This window comes from Pagrus major, chromosome 1 (assembly GCF_040436345.1).
Source record: "Pagrus major chromosome 1, Pma_NU_1.0".
NCBI classification, from domain to species: domain Eukaryota; kingdom Metazoa; phylum Chordata; class Actinopteri; order Spariformes; family Sparidae; genus Pagrus; species Pagrus major.
The window spans coordinates 13260780-13288484 of NC_133215.1; the positions used below are offsets into that span (position 1 = coordinate 13260780).

At 38.6% G+C, this 27705-nt stretch overlaps 1 protein-coding gene across 6 annotated transcripts in view; it reads left to right on the forward strand.

Moving 5' to 3' along the window:
- Positions 1–25499, forward strand: part of inpp4b (inositol polyphosphate-4-phosphatase type II B) — a 253045-nt gene extending 227546 nt beyond the window's left edge. For 4 of the 6 annotated variants that reach the window (XM_073469338.1, XM_073469339.1, XM_073469337.1 and 1 more), the window contains 10 exons: positions 3138–3461; positions 4327–4465; positions 10330–10502; positions 11143–11266; positions 11794–11920; positions 13267–13407; positions 13894–13991; positions 14341–14453; positions 15799–15953; positions 19926–20116. In XM_073469338.1, the coding sequence (XP_073325439.1) occupies positions 3138–3461; positions 4327–4465; positions 10330–10502; positions 11143–11266; positions 11794–11920; positions 13267–13407; positions 13894–13991; positions 14341–14453; positions 15799–15953; positions 19926–20100 (1569 nt within the window). In that variant the 3' untranslated portion in view covers positions 20101–20116. Of the gene's footprint in view, positions 1–3137; positions 3462–4326; positions 4466–10329; positions 10503–11142; positions 11267–11793; positions 11921–13266; positions 13408–13893; positions 13992–14340; positions 14454–15798; positions 15954–19925; positions 20117–23863 lie in introns of those variants that run through there. The other 2 variants (XM_073469340.1, XM_073469342.1) reach the window with 1 other exon arrangement.
- The last annotated feature ends 2206 nt before the right edge of the window (positions 25500–27705 follow it).

The following is a 27705-nucleotide window of genomic DNA, read 5'->3' on the forward strand; positions in this document are numbered from 1 at the left end:
TAGCTGTAGTCCTGTTCTTAGGGCCCTGACACACCAGGCCAACGGTCAGCCATCGGTCAGTGCCAGGACCATCAGTGGCCCCAGTTTTTTGCAGGGCGATGCGCCCATCATTGAGAGAAATCATACTGATGTGCATGAGGAGAGAAATGGAAAAAGAAAAGGAAATCCTTCTTGAGACTGTCGCTTTTCACCTTGGCCTCTTCAGCAGTGCAGCAGCAGTATTAGATATATTCTCGGTTAGAAGTGGCTAAATTAGCGTAAGTGGTGTAAAAATGGTAGGCAAACGCCTGTTTAATCATAATGATCTTAACAATGGTTTCTAAATCCATGATCCTGAGGCTTTGGGTTTCCCTTTTGGTTGATGAATACAGCCTGGTGGTATGGAGAGCTATTTTCTCTCATGCAGGCGCAGAATGTACAAGCTAGTTGGCTGTTGGCTGTAGTCTTTGCGTTGTGTTCAAGTGCAGCTTTATGGCTGAGATGCAGGCCACTTGGGATTCACAACTGTTCTTCAATAACGGTTTGAGGGTACAAGCCCTGGTGTCGTTCTCAACCTCGTCCATTTGTTAGTTGGTTGGTTTGTCAGCAGGATTACACAAAAACTAGTGAAGGGATTTCCACAAAAGTTGGATGGAGGATGATCAACCTAAAATAGACCCTGGTCACTTTTGTTGTGAATCCAAATAAAGGGACGGATCCAGTATTTTTTTCTTACTATCTTTTACATTGCAAGATAGGGCGTTTATTTGACATTTTGTTAATTTTTCAGGGAATAATGCATGGTTCTTGATGAAAAAATCAGGCGTGTTGAGGTGGCTGGTATCTATGAGTGAGTACAAAGGGGACTGTTGGGCCTCAGCAGAGGTATGTGCTCTACTTAGTAACATTCTAGTTATAAATATTGTTTTTTTATTAATAAGTTTCATAAAAAGTATAAAAAGTTAATGTATGAGCGCTGGCTCAGTCAAATACATGAGTTCTGACTCTGTCGTTAAGTGCAAATATGCTCCAGATTGTGTTAAATACAGTGTGTGTCTTTGTTCACTCATCTCAGAAAAGATAATGAATAATACATGTTCTCATAGATTGCAAATTAACATTGAGGTCAGATAAGCAGAGTTCAATTTGAATATGAATTTACATTTTGAAATCCCAGCTCCTGTTAAGAGTTTTGGTTTCTGTATCAAGCACAGCTCATTTTTTAGTCATTTGGACAATATTTATCTTTTAAAACGATGTTTACTTTGTATTCAATTGTGTGCGTTACAGAATAGTATTCCAGCAGAAAATGATTGTTCTCAGGCAATTACACACATAGTCTTATCCATAGATTTCAGCTCTCACATCATAGACATACAATAATGGAATTCATTTGGATCCATGCAAGGCAATTAAAATGGATATGAATTAAATACAATAGTGTTTTTAGTGTAGTCATAATTTACTTTTTCTGACCATACATTCATCAAATGGACCATTTCTGTGGACATCACAAGAGCAGAACAGTTAAACCAGGCTCAGATGGAACAGTGTTGTTTTCTTAATGACTGAAACGGACTTGAATGCATCATACTGTAAGAGAAATGCTGTGAAAGATACACTCTTAATGCAGTTTGTGAAAAATAGTCAAGGTAACAGACGTGGCATGTCAGTGAGAGAGATCAATCAGAAGTGTTTGACAATAGACCCTAATCGATGTGAAGCGTCTTTGTCAAGCATTGGTCAATAGGAGATCATGACCCACACAAAACTTGGATGGAGGTAGGATCTTGGCCCAGAATAGTAATGCACGGATCTTGATGGAAAAAGTCAAGTGTATTTAGGTGGCTGGTATCTATGAGAGAGGACAATCCTAGATCTAGTGAGCTGAAAATAGGGTTAAGCAGTTATGGGTGGTTTCAAATTTAGTAATACAAGCCTATCAAGTTTAATACTGGATAAAGCTTGATTGAATTAATGAGGACTTGTTGGGCTTTGGCAGTAGTATGCGCTCTGCTGAGTGCTATTCTAGTTGTATGTGTTTTCTGAGGTGAGGAGGACAAAAAAATAAAAGTTATGAAAATTAACACAAAATCATCACCATCATCAGAAACACCAATACTGGCTCGACTACAATTACTTCCTGGTTACTGAGAGACAGCATAAAGCCGCAGAAACAATCGTGATTATGTTTTTTATGTTATTATGTTATTATGTTTCTGAGTTTTTAGTTTATGCCTCTTTCAGCCTCTGTTGTGCTGGGTCGTTGGATGATGTAGATGGAACAATCAGAGAAGTGAAAATCACTCCTCTGTAAAACTGCTCGCATGTCATTTACACAAGCAGCCTGCTAAAGGGGGTCAAGAGTCGACAGTGCTTCATTTTAAGGGGTCACAAGTCAAAAAAAGTTCAGAATCACTTCCTCATGACGTCCACACAAAGCGTCTGTAGCACCAGGAAAAGACCTCTTCTGCACAGTTATCTACTTCTTTGCTGACTAAGTCGTCTCTTCATCTTCTGGCAGCCTCAACAAGCTCGCTATGCAGTCCGCATCGTAAAGCGGGAGAATGGTGCTTGTTTGACAAATACATGTATAGAATGACCTCGCAGGTTTCTTTTCATGGAGGGCTTGGCTCGTGTTTTGTTTTGCCATGGTAATAAAATTGCTTATTGCTGTGCTAACTCAATTACTCTTGAGAGCCCTTATCATTTTTTACGCAGTGGCGGCACCGAGCGCGAGGCTGCTCGGTGCCGGGATCATCATCAACTTACAGTAGCTGGTGAATTTGAGATCAAAAGAGGTGTACTCCTCGGAGAAGCAGGCTGGAGGAGGAGTAATTGAATTGTTTGTTGTTTGTTGCTGTTTTTGTTGCTCACCGGCTGTGCTGCGGTAATGGAGAGCAGCTACTTTATGGTGAAGGAGTGTATTCATTTTCCTTGTTTCTTCTCACTTCCTCTGTAAATACTTACCCGTTTCCAAGCTCACTACCACCAGTATTTTCTTCCACCCACTCACTCCGCCAATGTGACAATCTCCCTCTATCTCTCTCACTTACTCTGTCTCTTTTGCTTTTTCATTGCTAACATTTTCATTTGTTTTGCCATTCCACAATAACTCTCAGTATCTCTCTTTTTTTTCCATTTGCTCTTTGCTACAGACAGAACAATTTGTTCACACACTTAAGGATGAATTGGTCAAGAGTGCACTGCTAGCACTACACGCGGCGCGGCCCGGGTACGTTTCCAAGAACCAGAAGCAGACCCCGGTGCAGGGAGGCCAACATCAAGGTCACATCCATCAGGGCAGTGACCAAAATCAGAGCCCAGTCCAGGGACTTCCAGGCCACAGTCCGGCCACATCAGTCACTGAGAGCACAGCTGTGTGTAACAATGTGGACGGATCACAGACCACGACTAGAGATGGTGGGCCGAAGCACCAAGACTCCATTCCACACCATAAAGAGTACGATGAGGAGGAATGGGTAAGTAGTACGACTTTTCTAAGTCATTAAAAAGACTTTCAAAGCTTTGTTATGGTTTTATCTTTTTTAAGTACAACATGGCAAACGGGTATTTTTACTGCTGGTCCTCATAATAGAGCACACACAGGGAGATAAACTATTACTATAATCCAGATGATAATTTTAATTACTTTCTAAATTAGACAGCAGACCAAACATAACTCTTTGCTTTTGATGACAGTTTTTCTCAGAGGAGTTTTGACATTTCATCATGACAAACTGACTGCAAAAGATTATTTTGTGGTATCCTTTCCACTGAATCTAAGCCACGATGCTTTTTTTCATCGAAGTGTGTACGATTGTTAGTTGGTTTGTTTGCCACGATGACAGCAGGAGTTTATCATGATTTCTGCACACCAGTGACTAATTATCTCTCATAATATTCCTCACCATTATAACATGTTCAAACCAAGCAACAAAGACCAAAATACACCCCACCACTTACCCACCACACACACTTGGATTGTCATTTTTGTACAGACACAAAAAAGTGAAAGCATCTATTCGTCGGCTAACAGTTGGAATTCAGGAGAAGAAAAAGAAAGCTGGAAACAATCCAAACGCTTTGAGAGTTATCTCAGAATATCCAGAAAGCACTTTTCCTTTTGACCTTTTGGACTTAAAGCCAGTTCAGACTGCGAAGGGAAACACCTTTTTGTTCTGTTTTCTAGACACAAGGGAGTTATTTTTATGGCTTAGGCTGCTTCTCTTTCAGTTTTTATTACACATTTTGGTTTCCCTTTATTTCACCGAAACACAGTGACATCGAGCGAGATCCAATCAGTGAGGCTGATCTGACGGCTGATTGTGTGTTGGTCTCTTATAGGACAGGGTGTGGGCCAACGTGGCCAAATGTCTCAACTGTGTAATCGCCATGGTGGATAAACTCCAGGAAGAAGACAACAGCAGGCAGGAGCCTGTCCCTGAGCAGCAGCTAGCTGATGTTATCACCTCACACAACCCCGGTAAATGACTGTTTTTGTGAAGCATGATCATCTCTGTTAAATGTGGGTTTGTTTATGCTGTAAATGGATGTGTTTTGGCACATTGGTAGTTAACTGACCATTACAGTGAAGCCTGTTATATTATTACACTTGTTATCTGATGTTGGCTGGTCAAAATCTGCAGTCCTCTCCAGCCGCTGGACAAAAACATTGCTCACCTGATTATAGCCCAACAACATGAAGGTTATATTTTACTATAATGTACGCCCATCCTCCCCTTCACTTCCAGCTCCATAAAAAGGCTCCTTAACTTATTGTTGTTTTTAACATTTGACTTTATCAGATTTTCATTTTAGTATAAAATGCTTATCTGATTCAGTTTTCTTTTGTTGTTGTTTTATAGTTGGTCTCTTCACAATTCAGAATCAGTACCCATGGCCAACCTAGTGTTACCTGAGCCCAGACCCTTGAATTTCTTCCCTCCACCGATTTGAGTGATTCATCTGGCATTGTGACATAAAACAGTGGTTTTCTCATCTAAAAAAAGCACACTGTCCAATGAGCGCTGAGGGGGACTTACAATTAGCTAATGACAAACATGTGACTCAAGTTAAATAAGTCTATGTCTGAAGTAAGTAACGACAGGTCACAGGTTGTGTCAAGTCAAGCTTACTTAAGGCAAGTCAAGACACTTTTTTCTCACCCAAGAAATTTCAGTCTTACCTGCAGTTTCCAGTCTTTATAAAGAGAAAAGACAAGGTATTAGTACCTGTCTATTAATAATATAATTGACCAATTTATCCAACCTGTTTAAAAGTATTATGATGAATTGAATTTACTTATTAAGATGAAATGAAATAGATATAATCAAACAAAAAAAACCTCAAACACATTCTCTTCCCATCACTTCAAAGAGTAAAATACTGACAGCCAGACTTCAAAATATTAAACTGAAATCATAAAATGAACACAAGTCATTCGAGGCATCTTGTCTCAAATCAGCTTAGGTCAAAAGTCTTCCAGTCAAGTTAGTTATTTTCTGTCGAATCAAGTTGTCAAGTCAAAACAGTGACTTGAGTCAATTTGTGTCCAAATAACAATGACTTTAGTCCACATCTCTGGCAAATAAGCACCGCAGTGCAAGCCGTTGTCAAGCTCTGCACTGGAACCAAGGATGAGTAATGACAACAATGGTGACCGCTATAGACAAGATAGACGCTGCTCATAGACAGCATGTATTGTCAATATCAGCCAACATTTAGTATGTTTTTACTTCGCTCCGCTCCACTCTTAAAAATCCTGGCAGAACCAGTACGCTGGCATGGCTATGCATCAGTGTCAACCTCCAAATGACGAAATTTTCAGGTGCCCCCTGGTTAGAGTGGAGGCAGACAGAAGATGGAAGCGGAGTGTATCGAGTTAACAATTGAGTCTGATATCAGGCAAAGCCTAATGCTTATGTGGAATCAAATACACTTAATTTATACATACTCCTACAACTGCACCAACGGGCGACACAGCAAGGTGCTTATTGTAGTTTTAATTGTTGTAGTTGTAGCTTTCTGCATGACTTGTGCCAAAATTGGTATTAAATGTCTTCATATGTGGTAATTAAAGCTATTAATTAAACTCTTTGATATGCAGACAACCTGCTGTGTGTAAAAATGCTTCGTCTTGTGATGATTTAGACACCAACTGTTTGATCTCATTTATCTATCAAAGTCAAAACCAGAGTTTATAATTGATTATTGTTTATCGAAAACATCTTCTCACTTTAGAGAATTTTGTTTCTCTTCAGTTCAACACATACTTCGAGTAGAAGTAACTCCATGTGTTGCATAATGCAGAATTAGCTTATCCTTCATTATCCCTGGCAACATATGGAGATAGTATTGTGACTTATCTGAGAGTTCCCTTCCTGTTCCACAAAACAGCAGCTTATTTTAGCTTAATAAGCTTTGGCTTTTTGGCTAAGAAATTATATAAATAATTTAAATCAAATAAAATTTCACTGTGAGGGAAATTATACTGAGCAGTCAGTGTTTTTCAGTGTTTCTATAGCTTCAGTTGAAAGCAGTGAGACAAGACTCTGGTCCAACTTAGCGGCTCCCTGCTGTTTAAGCATTAGCAAAAGAGAAACTTAAATTGTTGCCAGAGAAGTGGATGAAAGCAATATTTGATATGCAGAGCCATTCACTGTTGACCACAAGCTGCCCAGTTTCCTCTTACGTCCAATGAAATCCTGCCTCAAGCTTGTGTCCAGACAAGTGCCCAGCCTGCTGCAACTGCCAACTGGCACACAGAGCAGCAGCATTATTCTGACCAAGCGACAGGGAGAGGCTCTGCGTGTGTGTTTAGGTGTGTGTTTGTGAGTGTGTTTTTGTGTCACAGTCAAATGCACACTCAGGCATCTGTGTCTGTGCCTGAGTGTTGGTGCATTTGTAACATTTTGTGCCTGCATGTGCATGTGCGTCTGTGTGTGTCTGTCTGTCCAAGTGAGCTGGCAGGTAAGAACAAGGCCATCCGCCTAGTGTTCAGTCTGCAAGATAAGCTCAACCCCCCCAAGCACCTTTATTAAGACGCTGAACAGGCTCAGAGCAAGTGGTCATCTGCTTGTCTAAATACAAACATGGATGGAATAATGAGAGAGGCTTTATCTCCTTCCGGAGACCGTTGAAGCCCGGGCTTTTGATGACAAGGCGTTGTGGGGGTTTGGATGTTTGGACAGGTGGGCTGGCGAAGAGATGACAGCTGGAGTTCTGTTTCCTCCTTCTCTGTGCAGAGGCTGTATTTGCAGAACGAGATAAGACATGATTTCTCTGACAAGGCAAGGGCAAGGCTGATGTGCTATACATTCTTGGTCGTACCCAACTGCGCTTGTGTGTTTGTGCGTGCATATCCTTACTTTTCTCCCAAGAACTTTTCAATGTGTTGAAGCTGAACAGAATACATGGTGAAAAACTAATTTTGGACATTACTTAGCCAACACTGCCCCCTGCTGGCTAGTGAGGGGCTCGTCAGAAACTGGTTTAAGACACCATGAAATCAGAATATAGCTGTGTTCTAATTCCTACACAAAGGCAACAAAGCAGCTAAACACAGCTGCAGAAGTTGATAAAGCTTTTATATATGATGTCAAATCAATGGACCATTAATAGAATGTACAGAGCACAGTGCATATCAGCGATTCCTAACCAGGGGCACTTGTACCCTCTGCAGTTGTTAGGGCATAAATGGAAAGCTCAACTAATTAACCTAACTAACTCAAGCACCTTGATTTAATTACAAGATATATCCATTTCCAGACTTCAACGTTAATTTATCTTTTTTTTTCCACTTGCCAGGTTGGTCAAGAAATCTCCTTGCCTGAAGTCAATTTTTACTTAACCCTAAACAAATTGTTTATTAGTGGTTATCAAACAACAACAAAGACAGAAGTTAATTGACATGTTTAATCTTAACTGCTTTACTGAGAAGTACATAGTTTTGCCCACATCCTGTAATGCCACCCAACTAAACCTATGTTTCAAGGATAACTGAAATGTTTGATGTTTGAGTGCTTGATCAACAACAACGTGGTTTTTTTCTTGCTCCTGGGCAACTGGGCAGTATTTATTGTTGAGCCCTGATTTATTTGTGTCAAATGGGACAGTAAACAAATACGATTACAGCTTGATGTGATGCTGATCGAACGAAAACCAGATAGCTGCTCATCAGCCTGAGTTAGTAATAAGACATCAGCACCGAGTGTTTCAACTGAGTGAGTGAATTCTAGTTAACAAGAGACTACAGAAGTTGGAATAGCTGGTTAAAGTAATGTGTAAATGTTGACATTATTAACAGTTTCTCATATCTTGCCAAAACCTTACAATTGGTGCACTGCCACTGTCAAATGGAGCACAACCATCAACTTTCACTTCTGAGTAATCTTTCTCTGTTATGTTCCTGTTTCACAAGGAATTACACAAGAAGTAGAGAAGTGTTAGTGGTGGGGTTTTTCATGACCTACAGTAAAGTGTGAGGTATTTATTGGGCATTTGGGCAGTAACGGTTCCTAATAGGGCTGCAAATGAAACTAATAAAAGTAAAATGTGTGACAAAACAGCATTAAAACACATTCATCTGGTAGAGACCCCAGCAAATGTCACATCATCAAGGTTTTAATATTTCTAAGTGAAAATTAAAATGGTGATGGATTCATTAATCATGAATCTTATTGCCAAATCTGTAAAAAAAAAATAATTGCAGTGTGATATTTTTCGTCTTTCTTTGTTATCTTTTCCTTTTTTTACAATACCGTCCAGTCCTTGTCCCTACTTGTTTTTTGGTTTTTTTTGTTTTTTTGTTTTTTTGTGCGCTCAGTTTGGTATTTTCCTGACCTTGAAATTTTCTTCGTCTTACTGTGTGGTATTTTGATGACCAGCGCAGAGAACACAGTGCACAGGTGGGAGGTTCATTCAAATTAGACAGCGTGAAACAAAGTGAGTTGTGGGTATGTTGGTCGACATTGACTTTTTGATGTGCTGACAACATGTCAGAACCACATCTGTTTCTGATGACAAGTCTTGCCACAGTCAATGCAGTGACTTTTGAGCAAACTGAACCTTTTGCACAAATGCATAGCAATATCAAAATAATGCTGAAAATGTAAACAAACTATCTTCATTCAACATTTACCATCCAGGTTTAATCAGCTTTTAAAAAAAAAGAACATTAGATGTGGTTTAAGCAGCAACTCCATTAAAGAAATCTGCATTTCTCTGTAAATTAATGGATGATTCTTACGGTATCTGATGTCCACAGCTGTGTGATACTGAATGAAAATCTTCTCCGTCAGTTCATTAAATCCCTGCAGCCATCTGAAGGCAGCAGGCAGATGAGATGATAAATCTGCAGCCGCTGATGTGACAAGTGTCGAGACAGAGCGCAGTGCCATTACACAGCGCAGCACTATTACACATGGCTGTTCACAGTGTTTACCTTCATTAAATTACATGCAAACAACATCAGGCTACTACAAAACAACCACGCACACCTGTACACACATCAGATACGTCAGTTACAACGATATATTTTGTGTGTTTCAGCTCATTAATTATGTAAATCATTGTCTCCTTTCCAAAACAAGCATAATGTCTGATGTTTTGTGGCTTCAACAAACAATTTTTTTATTATTATTTATTTGTTTTGCAATCGTAGTTATTGACTGTTGATGAACCCACACCATCTGCCTTTGGCTGCAGATTTGTGGTGCTGTGTGTTAACATTGTGCCACAAAGACAATAATATGATTTCCTGTCGGAGAGTTATTACTATCATACTTCACTGATGAGTACAGCTCTTTCAAAGCTATGAGACCAGTGATGTGACATGTTGGGACCACACCCTCCGATCTATCTTTCTAGTTCCCTCAGTCGTTTCTACTTTGCACTGCTGCACATACATGAAACAAAATATATTTAAATAGGTCCAAGGTGTTGCCCTTGAGAAAACAGCAGTACTTAAAGTAAAAGAAGTGTATTTACTGAATCAAAGATATAAAAGTGATATCATGCATTGACCAAACATTTGCCATTTATTGATGTGCCAAACAATAAAAGAAAAACTGTGGCCACGTATCGGCAGTAAAACTTGTGCTCTTCTTTAAACAGCATGCAATTTGTTTTCAGTTTTGTTTTAAAATTTTCTTTCCTGTAAACCCTCTTGATTTTCAAGCAAACATGAATGGCTGAACCGGTTTTCAGCTCCCAGATAAACATTGTATTGTTTTTGGCTGAGAACACAAGCGTAAAGAAAGTTTTTAGTCTTCAACTATATCATAACTATCATTCCATCTCTCTCAACAACTCCACTCCTCTTTGACCCCATTCAATCTTCTTCTGCAGGTGACTGGAGGGAGCAGCTACGTCCGCCAGTGACCAGGTTAAAGGAGTGTGTGATGGAGGTTGTGGAGAAGGCGAAGAGAGCCATGACCTTTGTGCTCCTGCAGGAAGCAGCCTGCAGCATACCACAGGGCTTCTTCCTCCAGCAAAGGCGAGACGTGGTCTTCAGTCAGGCAGTAGGTGGCCACACTGAGTTGATAAAGACTCTTTAGAAATCCTCTTGTCTTACTGTAGATGTCTACTTGTCTCAGTTCAGCTGAGGTTGAAGTTTTTCTCCTTTGTTCTTGTTCTTATCTAATAGTGTGTTCTTTGAGGCTCAAAGTGCAAAGCAATCAGTGGTGTACAATCTCCAATCTCATTTATCCAAACAGCATTTAGACTTTTTCCCAGACATTATTAAATATTTATATACACTAAAACTCAAAATACCTACCTTATTTTTTCTGGTAGGTGTGTAAATTTATCAGATTTTGTCTCTATAGACTATAAGCTGATGTGTGTGAGCCAGAAAATAGGCAGCAAATACTGCACAGATTACTTCACCAAACTCTAAACAACTACCAAAGCAGTGACAACATTCTTAATGAGTAGAGAATTACAACTCAAACGTCGCGGTATGAAAACAGCTGTGAGGCTGCAGCTGCAGCAGCTTCTGGGCTGTTTGTCCTCCCTCTCTCTCTCTTGTGTTGCAGCTGAATTATTCCAATTATTCTGGGCTTCCTGATTTACATGCATACAGTTTGTGGCTGCTTAGCTGCACGATTTACAGGAGATGTGGTTCAAATGTGTGCTTTTGTGTGTGTGTTTATTTAACAGCTGGCAGCCTTAGCCTGTGGGTTTGTCATGAGGCTGTATGCAGGAATGCAAGACAAAGGCTTCCTGAGGCAGCTCCACCTGGTTGGCCTGGTGGCCCAGTTTGAGAGCCTGCTCAGCACCTACAGTGAGTAAATGTGTAAGAGTAAAATCACAGCTGGCAACCTCATAACCTTCAGTCAGCACAGCTGTTTGCTTAATTTGCTTTCAAGGAAGGAAAACAGACTAATATAGTGCTTTGGTTTAGGTGAACCTGGCTAATGTGATGAGTGATTGTGATGATGTAACAAATCACTATAAGCAGCAAGGTGAAGAGTCGCTGCACTTCCTTTTTTTTTTTTTTTATGGCATAATACCTTTACTACATGCACTCATTAGGTTTTATACAACATGTTCCGGGAGTAGGCTGATATGAAACTAAATTAAGGGGAAGGCCCTTGAAAAATAGGAGCACACCTATACTCTCATTCATGCTGGTTTGCTAAAGCTCAAGGTCATTCATCATCCAGAATAAGGTGAATTTGGCTCGAATTTGAAATGTCAGAGGGTTGCTCTGACATTTCAGCCAAACTCACTGTGTTTTGAGTAGCTAAATAGACATGTGATGAGCAAGAACCAAATCTCTGCTAATCTTGTTGAATCAAACTGTTTAAGGTGAAGAGATTGGGATGCTGGAGGACATGGAGGTTGGAATCTCAGACCTTCAGAGAGTTGTGTTCCAGATCACAGAGGCCAAGACAGATGACCTCAGTGACCTCCAGCCTTTAGTGTGTGGCCGAAGGTGAGACATTATCTCCTTCTCTGTCTGCTTTTATTGTTTACACATGTTCAATTAGTCTGTGTGATAATTGGTATATCCTAAAGACAAAGCACTTGAGTACTCCAACCTTTAGTAGCATAGTTAGGTTAGGTGATTTTAGCCGTTAAAGGTCTTAAGACATCCCATCAGTAATGCGCTACAGCAATGTATCACTTTTATCAGTAAAAAGGTAATATTAACGCATTACTAAAAGGATTTTGGTGAAATTACTACATTTACTATGTCAAGAAAAGCGTTACCAACCGTCCTGGTCATCAACAATGTCATATGCAACATCAAATATGTCAAGTTTTTATCATTATGTTGTGCTAATGAGGCCTCCGGTGTGATTGAAATCCCGTTTACCAGCCTTGAACTTCAGTGTCTTTTTGGAGTAAAATAAATCTGTCATGATAAATCCAGTGCTGATTGTCCTCTGTGATTATTGATCTATTTTCCGTGTTGAAAACAGTTATTATTTTTGTCAGCAGAGCCTCAAGGGCTCTGGGCTATACAATATCACCCACCACTGGATTTGTAATGAATTGCAATAAACTTGAGCTTCGGTTTGCATGGATTCGCATATTGTCTTGCTATAGAGTCTCTGACCATGATTATTATAGGTATAAGTGATTTATCAGGCTCTTGTGGGACATTTCCCGACAACAGTGGGTCTGTTTCTGTAGACAGAAAATTAAAAGCAAAGCCTGGTACTGAGGGCCGTTATGGTGTGCAATGTTTGGGCCAAACAAATTCCCAAGTGAGCTGCAAAAATGAAAAATGAGTGTTAGGTCACTGAGTGGCCCAGCTGTACTGTGCTGACAGTCACGAGGAAGTAGCTCTGACTTCTAAGTGTTGGTGAACTTTAATCCACATGTGATTACAAGCATTTCTTTAGGGAGTCTCATACCACAGCAGTTTGTAGTGTTTACATCATGATCACCTACACCCTCGCCCTCCCTGCAATAATAGATCTGGAATCACTTCTAGGACATTTACCACATCAAGGTCAATCAACTTTATTTGAGCTTGGACCTGTTCGCATTATGCCAAGTGTAATAAGATGATACACTCCTCTTGCTCCAACCCTCCCCCTCCGTGTCAATCTGTAAGGCAATCTGTCTCGCACACTTATGATCTCTTTTGCTCATGCATACACACACACATCTTTCTCTCTTTTTACAGCCTGCTCAGGCCTGTCTTAGGTGTCAGATTGTACAACTGCCCAAACTTATCAAATTCTGCAGCATTGCAAAACATATCAAATACCAGTTTAATCATCTTATTTCTTTTACCTTTCATTTCTCTTTCTCTCTCCCTGCATTCAGAGACCACTTCACTGTAGAAGTGCCATTACCACGACTGGTTTTTCAGACCTTGCCAGAGGAGATCAAGGGGGGCAAGCCTCTACGAGTATTCCCGGTGCTGTTTAACGTCGGCATCAATGAACAGCAAACTATAGCTGAGAGGTACTGTAGCCACTCTGAAGAACTTCATCTGTTGCAGTTAAGGACAAGCACTCTTTTTCTGTGAGCTTGTTAACCAAGACCTATGTGGTCTTAAAGTAATCAATATCACATAGTGATCTTGATTCGTGCACGGCATATTCTTTATTGCAAATTCTTATAATGTGCATCTATGTCTAGAAAATTGATTATAATAATTCTTCTGTGCGAAAGCATTCAGAAGTCCACTGGCATTCAACTAAGTTTCCCTCATAGGCAAAGAATTGTTTAATGTGTAACTATATTGCATTTAATTAATGTTAATTGGTTGAAAATGTTTTAGGTTTTCTCTAAAAGCAATAAAAAATCCTACTGAAGAAGCTATTTTCAGTTTTATCACATTGTTTTTAACCAAATGCAGCATTCACTGCTCTTCACTACAATGATAGACTCTGACGTGTCGTTGATGCTGCACCATAACTGCCTTTATTCTCTCTGTGTTCCTCTCAGGTTTGGAGATATCTCTCTACAAGAAAGAATAAACCAGAGGAACTTTGAGATGTTAGAGGCCTATTACAAATCATTAAGTGAAAAGGTGCCACTAGAATGTAAGTGCACAACATTTTCATTTATTTTACAAATGACAAATATTCTTTATCTTTGTAAATCTTTCCTGCCGCAGCAAAGCGACTCATGTGTGCAGTTACAAAGATGTGGAGAAAACAGGATTTGTATGTAATTGTTCATTTGTTTTAGTATGCATTGATATCTTATGAAGTTTACCACATCAAGATAGTGTGAGATGTGAATTGTTTTGTCTGCTTACACACATTCATTTAACAGAATCTGATTGTCGTTTTGAGTGGCAGCCTGTTGTCATAAACTTTTATCTTTATCAGAACAAAACAGGAAACAGAACCACTTACTGGAAATGTGTTTTGCCTTCTCTATGAACAGGTCTACCGTGTTTTCAGACACAGACTGACATAAAGGAATTACTTGAAACCCTGGGCCAGAATGTAGTTACAAAGAAGAAGAAGAATGTGGAGATACTATGGATTGCTGGAACGGTGAGCAGCAGTGTTATAAAACCATGACTGTCTGTTCTTGTCAAGGAATAAATTAACTTTCTCTAGTAGTCTAGAATTACATTTCTGGCGTGTTGATATTTGATATGATTTAGTGGGTGCACTGAGCCAAACAAAACATAACTTCCTGAGCATGATGGATTGACTTTGAGGACGATACTGTATAAACACTGTCAGCTGAGCTAATTTTCAGCATCTGTCCATGAACTGCTATACATGTTCTCACAGTGCTTGTGATTCACAGAATTCACTGCAAGAATCTGTTAAAACAAGGCTGTGTCAAGTTAGCATGCAAACATTTGCTCATAAGCAAAGTCCAGCTGAGGCTTATAGGAATGTCATTAGTAGTTGTGCAAGTACTTGGTGTTAAAACCAAGTATTGAACAAATAAAAAGTTTGAGCTGATGATGGTGCTAGATGTTAGAGGATGACCAAAGTTATTGTAGTTCATTTTCCAGGGATCATGAATGTCTCTGCAAAGATTTTTGGCAATCCAATAGTTGTTGAGATCAAACATCTGTAGATTTGGGTGATAGTCAAACTTGCACATTATGTCAGGTCATGTCAGGAAACATGTATAATTGAAGGTATCCAGTATTATTTGATTAGTCTATGTAAAAGTATTTTTCTCATGTTATAATAAAATGTGTAATTAATACATTTTACTTTAGACAGATTTTAAAGGGTAATTCTGGTATTTATAAACTTGGGCCCTATTTTTACATATTTTGGTGTCTAGATGACCAATATGAATAAAATATTTTGTAATTGGTCCTGTAGATCACCTCAGATGGCAGCCACAAAAAAGAGGCTGCAATGACAGCAACTTATTCCTTTGGTGCAACTGTGCCTGTTTAAGGACGTCCACTAAAAGTGCTTTCTAGTTCATGCCTCTAACAAAACTTGGATTATTTTGTCAGTATCAGTGTCTGACAACATTATGGAAAGGATCCCTACAGGGATAGACCTTGTTGTGAAAGAGTAAGAGCCAAAGCCACCAGACTCCACTGACAAAAAACATAATTTTACCTTGCAGAAGAAAGGAGTTGCTGGTCTACTACTGCCTTGATCGGTTAGTTTGTTTGTGTTATTGTGTGACTGGTGTTTTAAGGGTTAAGTCAAAGCTGAATCAATGCCAAATCTTTTTGTACCTTTTTATCATTTAGACCCCAAAATATGTCAAAAATAGGGACCGTGTATGAAAATACCAGAATTACCCTTTAAGCCTGTGTCAGATCAAAATACACAAAGTCACTTTCACTGACAAAAAAGGATCAGGTTGTGTTAATGATGCATGGAAACATTGCATTTGTTCACTTTCTTCCAGATCTGCCGAAGGTTAAATGGCATCAGGTTTACCAGCTGTAAAAGTGCCAAAGACCGGACATCCATGTCTGTCACATTAGAGCAGTGTGCCCTCCTACGCGATGAACACCAGCTCAGCAAGGATTTCTTCATCCGTGCTCTGGACTGTATGCGGAGGTAAGACTGTAATAAAACACTACATAAAACTATTATGGGTGAAAGTTATTGTTCCAACCAATACTAAATATTTATCATTTAAAAAGTCAGACCTCCAGACAACATTAAGACATTAGCCTTGTTTCCATCAACGTATTGTTATGCAATGGTTTTTGCCTTTTTAAAAAAAAAGAGTAGTGAACATTTAATTCACATGATTGATCAGCTATTTCCGAGCAGCAGATTAAAACTGTTTCCTCATCGTTCTACACAGATCTTATGGAACCTGCAACACATTGGTACATGAAACAAAGACAATTTTCATATCTCTATTGTTTTTTATATTGTTTTTTAACGTATTTACTGACCTTGTTTTTCACATATCTCAATGAAGCAACTCCGAAGATAATCACATAGCTGTAATGGATGGAAACAAACATTCGTTCGCATTTTCTTTCGGCAATTTTCTTGAAATTCTGTGAAAATTTGTGATACATTTTGATGGAAACTTGGCTATTTTTTTCTACTTTGATTAAGTAGTATGTAGCCCTGCAGACAGTTTTGGTTTTAATTGTTCAAGATGTGTCTCTTAGATTTTCTGCCACCACCCCAAATGCAATGGGTGCTCAAAACAACAACAACAATGGAATATAATTAGAAACTTCTGGCAAAAGTAATAACTTGCACCCACAGCACATGTCATGTGAGCAAAAGCTGTCATTCATCACGCACATCACTTTCAGTGTGTCTGCACTTTTTATTTGTTAGATGTGCCAGTATAAACATCATCATGTGTCGCTCCTCCATCACCACCCTCCCTCACACACTCAAAGGCAACCATGCATATTCCTGTCAGTGCTGCAGTGACGCTGCTGCCTTTAGTGTTTGTGTTTGCCAGCAGGGTAAACATCTACATCTGCATCTGTCTAGATCTGATAAGTTCTATTCAAGAAGTGCACATCTGAAGTGCCTGCGGTAATGACCTGTAGAGGCCAGCTGATGACAGCTGTGTTAGATGAATGGCCACGACTCAATCACTCAATATATTCTACAACTAATCAGGGTCAAATACAGTATTGGGTACAAATTAGACTTGGTAAATGGATAACCTCGGTCATACTTTAAGTTACATAATAACCAGTTTTTATAAAGTAACGCAATAAATCAATGCAACTAGTAAATCCAACAGGTGTGATAGACATTTGACCTTTGACAAACATAGACACCTGATGACTCATCACAAACCATTCTGATGTACAACATGCACTGTAGATAAGCAACTTTAAACACAAAGTTCATCCCAAAAAGTTCAACCCTTTGCCCCTCACTGTCCTGCCTGCTACAGGTTAGGACTATGTAGGACTTTTGTGGACTGTATCCTTGTGTTTCCTTGGGAGGTCAGTGGGGAGTTTACTGAGAAAAGAGTTATGGATGATACTCCAGTTGGCAGAAGTAACAAAGTCATATTACATGACGCACTGACGGCACTTCAGAAGCATTAGCTAAGTGGGCTAAACAATATAGTAGTATAATAGAATAATAAAAGTGTTCACTCAATAAAGTCGCTAATCTAAATCTTCATGAATGAATGATAAGCTGTACCCAAGAGCCAAAGAAAGAGGATTGGCGTGCTGTTGCCAATTCGCGCAAGGTATCATGGGGGCAAGGAAAAAACGTGTATATAACTGTAACTGCAATAACTAGTAACCATATGTTGTGTATCAATGGATAAGTATCCAGTCTTTTCCATCTTTGTGGCTTTTTTCAAAAAGAACACACTGTTGAAAATATAATCAAAGGTACAATGCAAAACACAGGAAGCAGGTTTTCATATTGGTAACAAATATGCTTCACCCAGTCAAATGTATGATACATAAATAACAATGTACTACAAAAACACAAAAATCAATGTTTTCATATCAATCTTTATAATAGGTTTGCTCTTTAAAATGAGACTATTCACTGTTGTAACAGGCTTATTATATCTTCTTTATATACAGTAATCTAACCTTAATAACGAAGGTCCCCAAACGGTTTTTGTGTCAGAAAGTGGTCGTCCAAATAGATTGGATGTTTTTTGTATCCATAACTGTCACATTAACAACTATGTATCCCTATAATTGTCGGCAGGACAATTACAGGTGGCAAAGCATTTAAGTAGCCCTCGGCACGTGTGTAAACGTCAGGTAGAATGTGATGAGGACATTGTTATACCAAAACGTTCCTCTGAATTTAAATGTGGCAGACTATTATTATCACTTCCTGATGTCTGAACAATTTGAACATATGCGATTCAGCTCCCGCAGGGGGTTGGGACGGCAGTGCCAGAGTAATTCACTGTCTTACTGCAGGAGTAGTGTGAACAGTAGTTTGAATACAGTACCTACAGTGAGAAGTTGTACTTCTAAGATGACTGTATCTGCATCGGTTGCTTTATATGTGTTCCAAAAATGAAAATACGTGCTTTGGGTTTCTCTTCTGGTTGTTTTCATATTCAGATATACAGTAGTAAAAATCTGTGTTTGAGTTGTTGTAAATGCATGATGGTGGGAGATTAGTGATGAAGATGTATTGTAAAAGGATAAAAGGAAGGTGCATCTTCGCACACTCCATTAATCTGCAATGATATCCTCCAGGCACAATGATGTCAGCCTCTTCGACTGTCTGAGTTTTATTCCTCTCTACCACCAGCATATGCATTGAGCAACAGCAACAATTTTATAATCACATTGAATAAAGTCAACAGGTCTATTTTATTCAAAATGAACTACGACCGTGGGCCTAATTTAACCTCAATACTCAGTAGAATGATTAGTCTTTAAGAAGAAGAAGAATTTAACATTCATTTACAGCTGAACTGAAGTGAGGTGAGAGAGGATAGCTAGATAGTGCATCTAAAAGGGGGGCACATCAGATAGATTTTCATTAGAAATGATGGTTGTTTAACAATGAAGACAACAACTCACATGATCCCACGCTTCATGACTGCTTAAAAATAATTATTTTATTTTGTTTTGATTGAGCGACCCATATCAGCAGAAATAAAATATTATAGTCACTGATGTTTAAGAAAGTTGGTCATTTGCTTTAGTTTGTAACAGGTGAAAAGTTTCATATTGTTTCTTTAACATGAACGGCAGCTTCAGCAAGTATTTAAGGTAACTGTGCTTGTTTTCATGAAAAGACGCTGAGAACTTGTACCTCATATTCGTCCATTAATTGATTTGACAGAAGGTCGGACCAGTTGACTTGTGTTTTTAACAGTAGCTACTTTTGTTTTCCCAGCTGTGACTTAAATGACTGTTTATGAACCAGTTACAACAGCATATTACAGCTGTGCTTGATTGTACGTGATAGGAAGTTTGATATCATGAAGACTGTCGTTTACCTAACCTGCTACTCTGTACATGCAGTAACAAACACAGATCAAGTACCAATAATTGAGTCTATTCTTCTTTTCAGACGAGCCATAAGGTATTTCATGGCATGAGCTTGTCCGTCCTTTCCGGTACTCTGAACAGTGAGCCAACTCAGTCAAAAACAGTGTGAATGAAGTGAAATGATATCCAAAAGGAAATCAATATGGTAGCGCAAAGTGTCACGTTTCCCAAAAACCTGTTAAACCACTAAGATGGGTCTTCTGCACTAGACTTGTGGATGCATTATCAGCTGGATCAGATGTAATGAAAACACATTTTGCACAAAACCTCCTCCCTTTTTATGCATGAAACTGCATGCCTCTTCTCTCCATCCTCTGCCATCTCAGCTTTTCGTGAGCCTGTTTCTCTCATTTCTTCTCCGTGCTTGTCTCTGGAAAAATCTATACTAATGGCGATGTATCTAAGTGGGCTCTCTGGTGCAGCCAGTACTGGCTCTCAAGTGGTCAGTCTGTGCCAGAATCCACACTTGGACAACATCCGGGCTGTTCTAACACCACAGTGTTCTGATCTATCTCTTGTTCGTTCTGTTTCACTCTGCTGGGCACCCCTGCAGTCGGCTGACCCAGGGAGACATTGGGCAGTGGGAGGACCCTGAGGCTGGCGCCGTGACAGAGAACAAACCAGCGTCACGACACTTTTACCCCATTGCCCTGCTGCTCGTTAGCTCCCACTTACTGGTTGTGTGGCTCATTTTAAGTCTTGTTTTTCTGCTTGCAAAATATCAATAAATTGCTGACAACACCATCTCTACTCACTCCTTTTTTCTGTGTTTGCTGGTTATTCTTTATTGAGTGGTGGTGGTGTGATTTCATTGGCTTTCTCATATAAGGTTAATTAGCGCAAGTGGTTTAGTATCGACGTCCAAGATGTAGGCAGTAAATCCCAGAGCAATAGTGAAGGATTGGGGAAAATTGATTTCAATCAGATTGTATTAAATTAAATAACTGGCAATTGAATGTTTACTCTGTCCTGATTTTACAGGAATCTTTTCTAACTAACTCTAAATTAGTCTTTAATCTTGGGACAAGAGTAAACTTTCCTAAGACTAAAGAAAAGTTCAGACTGACTGCATATCAAATACATTTTTGAATCTCAGACATATTAAAGGTAAATCCTTTATCCTGAATCCTTTATTGATCCCCAAGTTTGGCATTAAATTATGCTCTTTGTTTGTGTCGCCCAGCCTCAAACCCATTCATTCAAACTAAAAATGTCACTATTTGAAAAAACTAAAAGAAATGTCACAAATATACAATTTGATTTCTAAAAATGGCTCAGTTATTTCAGAAAAAAAGCACTGATGTTACTCAAACATTTTTGGGGACTACTTTCAGCTGCAGATTAATGCATATTTGGTGCACTGGTGAGTATTTATGGCAGAGGGATGGTGAAGGCTATGTGGGATTTGTTTGAAATAAACTACAGTGCCTGTGTTATTCTGATAAAAGAACATGTGACCCAGTGCCACACCGACAACAAGGAATAAATTCCCATACACAAAATGCACTTGTTAGTAAGATCGATTCGTTGGTGCTTTTGTTCTTTTTATGTGATTTGTTATTAAGAAAATATAGAATTTTGCTTGTCTTATCCTTTAACGCATAACACCACATGAAACAATTTTGAGTTGCCTAACAGAACCTAATTTATTTTGATGATTATATTGCTCAGAATGGTTCAACAGTGGCACATTAACACGCATACAGAGCACATCTTCACATCTGGGTGATGCATATGGCACTGTTTGCAAATGGATGAGTCATGAGCCTTTTCACCATTTTCTGCAATACAGCTGTCATGCAAATCACACCTTTGGTTCTTTCCAGTCTCCCGGCTACATACTGAACTGCTGTTTCAGAAGCAGACAATCTATTCTGTCCTCTTTTGCCTTTTCTCTGTCACTAACTCTTAACTGCTCAGTCAAATTAATGTATGTTTATGTGTTCAGTGACTCTCCGTGTAGCTCTTGGCACATTTATTCTTTTCAGAGAGAGCTCTACACACTGCAACTTGAGAAAACTGAGGTGATTGAGTGAAAGATTTACCACTTTGATAACGTAGTAGTAACGTAAATGATACATTCTGTGCAGATAAAGTGGTGCAAAACAAGCAAATTGAGAAACATATTTACCCATCTGAAAACATAAAGTAGCATAAAGGACTCCAAATACAACATATGTTATAAGATAAGCTTGACTTGACTTGATCATTGACAAGTGGTCAACTTCAACAAATTGCATGTTTGGAAATCTGTGCTTCTGTTTACATGTTCAGTGTTTTTCTTGTCCTCAAAAAGATTTAAATATGTTCTTAATTTGCTTGTGTTTTGGACATTTGCATGTGTTTTCTTAAGCTGCAGTGCCTCGAGTGCTCTCTCTATCTCTGCTATCTGTAGACGTCTCAACACTTGCAGTTTCATGTTGACAATCCTGGCCTTAAACTCTGCTTTGTGTCAGCACATGTACAAGATATACATAGTTTAGGAAAAACGTGGAGACTGCCACTCCTCCGCCCAAAATAGTTTAGGGGCTAAAGCATAGGAAACTTGCCTTTAACTCAATAGCTGAAACTTTTCAGATACAACTTGTCATTCTTGAACTGACTTTTTAAAGAATATTTGGAAGAACACAGAAAGCCTGTTATGTATTGATTGAGTTGCAAATTGGCAAATACCTCACAGTCTAAAAAACTTTAATGGTATCCAGACTTCATATGGTCCCACTTCTCACTGCTTTACACCGTGCCCTCTTACAGTCTGTTTTAATGCCTTAACACAGTGTTGTAATCCAATAAAACCAGTACGGACCTACAGCAGAAACCACATCCGGGACAGTTGACTTATTTACTTAAGTTAAGACTGAGTCACAGATGAGCTGATTCATGTCTGAGGTGTTTGACGCCATAACGCATACTTGCAGCTTACAATCCTAGAGGGCAACACTTGTAGCACGCCTGTGTGTCTGGAAATCTGAGCTTGTGGCTCTTGCCCCACAGTTTATGCTTGCAAACAGAAACATAATCTTTGATATATGACTGAAGCAGTAGCAGACACAAGTTAATACAGTGTCAAACCTGAATAAATGAGCCAGGTCTTGGTTGGTCATGTAGATAGAATAAGAAGGTGTTTTAATTTTAAATCAAAAGGAAAATTTTTAAATGTAGCCTGAATTATGTGATGTTCTTTCTCATACAATCCTCTGAAGCATAAAAAACAAAACAAGGAATGTTCCACTGGAAGGCGTTGAAATATTTCTGGCCAGTCTGCTGTCCAGCTGAAGAAAGAAAATACTGTTGGTGCACAGAGTTGGTGCAAAGAGAATGTGACTTGAGAATGTCATTAGCAGTGTAAATGCTGGATGGGTGTATAAAGAAGCAGCTGAATTAGTATGAAAATCTGGAATTAATTGATTTGTTTATTAAATAGAGATTACGCCGAAAGGCATCACTTAAACTCTAGTTTATAACTCCTATCACCTAGATTTATACATCATGCAAGAGAGTCTCTGTTGAAAGCATTCCAAGTATGTGTTTGTGTTATCAAAAATGCGGCAGTTATTCAGCTGGCAGTTGATTTGCATTGTGGGGGTATTTGAAATCTGTAGACTTGTTTATTTCTGTGGTCATTTTCAGCCTTAACTTTAATATTTAAAGACTTATAGTTAAACATGTCCGTTCAACATATCTGACATTTCTATTGTGCTTATTTTATAGCAGCTTCTTATGCTCACTGCTAGTTTGGGGTAAACTCAAGCTGTCATTTTCTTTCTTTAGGTAAATTAGGTCTCCTCGAGTGAAAATGTTGTTATTAATGAGCTATTAAAGCATCAAACATACATTTTAGATGAATGAGATGTATAAACTTTTAAATAACATCATGAAAAAAGACAGTTAAATTGTTTGGCAATGTATGATGCAGGGGTTTTCTACCAGAAAGTTATTGGAGACAAACATTGTGTTTCAGTCCATATAGTTATCTACATTTACTTTAAATGCATCTTTTTCTCTCTCGGCACATATCGTGCAACATATATGCCAATACTGATATATCTGTGATATGCCAGTATTGACTTATAATATCAGCCAACTGATATATTGGTCGGGCTCTCATAATTAAAATTCAATTATATAATATATATTATATCTACATAACGAGTGCTTTTATTTGTGGTACTTTAAGTATATTTTGTACATTTCTACAGAGTGATATCAAGCCTACTGCTCAAATGTGTCATGTATGTTTTTGTTTTGTTTTTGTTTTTGTTTTGGATATAAAACAACCAAATGACCTCATTCATCAAAAACACAAATCAGTATTTCATGAAGCCAAATTAGAGCCAATTAAGAGCCAACATTCAGCTGTGTTTTGGGTGAGAAGCCTCTTTCAAAGGCTTGTGTCTATCATTTCAAACTATTTAAAAACTCATTCATGTTTACTTTTTTTCTTTTCTTTTCTTCCCTTATTCCTCTTCACCCTCTTTATTTGATCACCAGAGAAGGATGTCGGATTGAGAACGTGCAAAAGAATATTAGATGCAGAAAATATGCCTTCAACATGTTGCAGCTGATGGCCTTTCCCAAGTGCTACCGACCACCGGAGGGGACTTACGGCAAAGTTGACTCCTGAGGACAAGAGTCATGTTGTGTAAACCACAAGAACTTGCTGGATGTGATATTTTGCTGTTTGTTCAGATTTGGGTTGCTCTGTTATGTGTTTTATAGGGTATGTGTTCTTTGAATCCCATTATGTTACTTTTAAAGTCAATGCACTTTCCTTTTCTGCCTTGTTTATTATTCCTGGCCTTAGCAGTTATAAAGAAAACAGCTGTGAGGGCAAACCATAGTTTGTAGATAATGTCTGCGTGACTGTAATAACAGAATATTAATGGTCTTTTTGAAGACCTCAAGCACCATTTGTTTGCATAAAGAATCCCACCGTTGCAGAAAGATCTACTTACTGGCTTTTTGGTGATGAAGTGAGCTCGATAAGATTAGCTGTTAAGACGGGCTAGCTATTGGATCTTCAAAGACTATTTTTAAATAAAATAAACTGTTCCCATGGTCACAAAATTGGCTGTTTTGTGTGAACACAGACTAAACACAAACTGTTTATAGCCTCATACCATGTTTGGATGCTCTGAACTTTACAGGATGAAAGATTCAAAACTGAAAGTATTTCCTGCTCGACAGGAGCTCTTCCATTGCTGCAGTTCGTGAGCATTTGATCTGTACATTTCTATGGTATCACATATCCAGGTCCAAATGTTTCCTGTATTGTTTTTGACTGTTACAGATGTATTTTCTTTAATTTGGACTGAACAAGTAACATATCAGTATTTCAAAGCACATGTTGAATCTTGTTGATGACTCATCCCATTCTCTTAAAGCTGCTGTAAGCATCGTCGTGGTTTTAGCTAACTTCCTGTCCGTTTTGCAGTTAGAAATAATCTCCCTCCTCTCTACGTCACCACAATTGCACGACTCCTTTCTTTCGTTCGAGGCAGCTCTCTTTGCCTCTTTCTTTTTTTTCCAAGTATTTTTCATTGTTTGCCATGTTTGGCTGTATAAGCTGTCACCTGTAGCGCTGGAATTGGTAGTTTTCCCTGTGCCGCCAATGCCAGTAAACAGGAGGATCCTGCTCTCTGCACATTCACAAGCAGACAGGACAACCTCTTTATGGAGTTCCCTGTCCTGATTGGATAAAGTGGGCAGGGATACCAGGAAATGTCTTCTGTATTTTACTGCAGGAGGAGGAGAGACATGAGTTACTCTATAGCACTGTTGGAACATAGAGCTATTCAGCACTCATTTTAATAAGAAAATAATGCCTATAGCAGCTTTAATGGTTGCACATTAGTTTTTTCCATAATATTTTTATATCTCAAGGTACAGGCCATCGATACCACATGAAGTACAGGTGGATATTATACTATGGTGAGATTATTGGACCATCATTTCTGGATTCTATGTAACAAATTCCATTATTTATTTTTGTATTCTCAAATGATTTTATATACCATGGGTTGCTACCTTGGACTTTAATGCATGTTTAAAATGTCTTTGTTGTATTATAAATTGGACAATTACAGTTTGCTGTTTGAAATGAAATAAAAGAATGATTTAATGTGGATATTTGTGATTGTATGATGATGTATATGTGTGATGTTTTGCTTGCTGTTCACATTGAATTTCACAGGCGTGCATTTTAATTGAACATCTAAGTAAATGTTTCATCATTTAATTCAAGTCTTGCATAAAAAAGATATATTTTTGTTTCGTAATGCAATGTATCTATTAGTGCATTTACTCAAACACTATACCTAGGTACAATTTTGAGGTACGTGTACTTTACTTTCCACGGCTCTACTTTTAAAGTTACATAATGTTGCTTTAAATAAATGTAATGGAGTACTTTTTACTCCATTACATTTATTTAAAGCAACATTATGTAACTTTTTTACCTTAAAATAACAGCTTCAAATCATGTTGATGCTACAGTGTCTTGTAATAGGGTGAATGGTGTCGTTGTCTCAGCCACTCGGCCCCCCCCCCCATCATTTGTTTCTGCACTATGAAACTTCAGTGAGAGGGTCGGATCAAAACATTTCTACATAATGTTGCTTTAATAACTTTACTCACTGGGACTTTGTAGATTGTATGCTGTAGTCCAAAGCAGTGGATTTTCAAAATAATTTAGACTGGTCAATCTGATTTTTGAAGAGTCACAAATTTCGATAATCAGAAAAATGCTGGACATCGGATCCGATTATTGGCCGATTTAATGAAAATAAATGTATAATTTACTTTTAATTGTAAAATTGTTAATTTTGATACTTTTACATTTAACGTCAGGTACTTCATCTCAACTAATATTGATATGGGTGACTTGTACTCTAGTACTCTACTGATTATGTTGGGGTTGAATCCATCTATCGATCTATTTATCTATCTGAATTATCAGATCAGCATTCTGAACATTTACTTGCCTCTTTTACATTTCAGCTGATTCTTCAGTGTTTTCCAGTGCTGAATGCCGACTGCTTTGCCAAATATTTTTATGAGTCATCGGTACAAGTTGCCAGCGATTCATGCCAAACTGGTCAGGAACAGCAAAAGTCTTCAACAATGGCTGAACTGGAGAAGCGAGCCCCACCCAAGGCTATGTTTATCTTTATTCCATCGATTACTGACCGTTAGCTCGCCAGGCTAACACCCTGAATTGACTGGGCTCTGTCTCTGTGTTGCAACACATGACAACCATTCACGCAGACAGTTGGCAGAGTCAGAGAGAGAAAGACATTAAAATAACTAAATCAAAATGTTAATTTTCTGTCATTAGCTCACATCGATCCAAAACATTCCCATCTTTAGATTTCCAGAAGCCTCATTACAGCAAGCCTTTTCCACATTTGTCTGATTTGACAGAGCAGGACTGTAAGGCTTACACTTTTTCCTGGCGACTGTTGAAGAGTCTTCCACTTAATTGCCAAAGACAACTCAACAATCTTGAGCCACATCACTGCTGCAATACATGAGGATACTTCAGGCCTGGACAATCCCAGGGAGCTATTTGTTAGACATCAACATGAACAAAGGAAGATAAACACTGACAGGAAACAGCGATAATTTCTTAAGTACACACTACCTGATACAAGATGTCACCCTATCCACTTTAAGGCACAGTGTCTGCAAAAAAATAGAAAAGCTGAGAATACATCTATATAAGGAAATAGTAAATACAGGATGTGGTCCTTTTTGGCAGATTTTCTGAATTCCTGTGGTTTGATCATGCTTTTATTTAGTTTTTCTAAATTATAAACAGAGCTTCAGATGATGAGACCAGTGAACATTTCCACCAGCTAAGAGCACTGAAGAGGAGTTTTTCTTTTCACCTATTAGTGCAGTTGGTAACAGACGTGCAAAGAAACACAATGCTACATCATCACACATGGTGCTGCATTGACCAATAAATCCTGTGTGTTCTGGTGTCTGATAATCCTTCAAACTCAAGGATCTGTTAGTCAAACTGGCTTTTCTGGATTGTATTTCATGTCTCGTCGGTATCTCAAACAACAAGCCCCACCCAACACAGCTGCTTTTGTTCTTTTGAAGTTCCCGTGGAGTCAAAGTTGCTGTTTAGTCTTGCTCTATATCTCACTTATACACCAGTATCAGGCCCAACAATGCAAAAAAGTTGGCTGTTTTGAACATATTTTAATGTCATTTTTGAATTTGTAACTTCCTGGAAAATCATTAAAATGTTGATGACTCATTCTGCACTCAGGGGCGTATGCAAATTCTTCGTCCAATAAACACTTTCTTTATTTAAGGACATT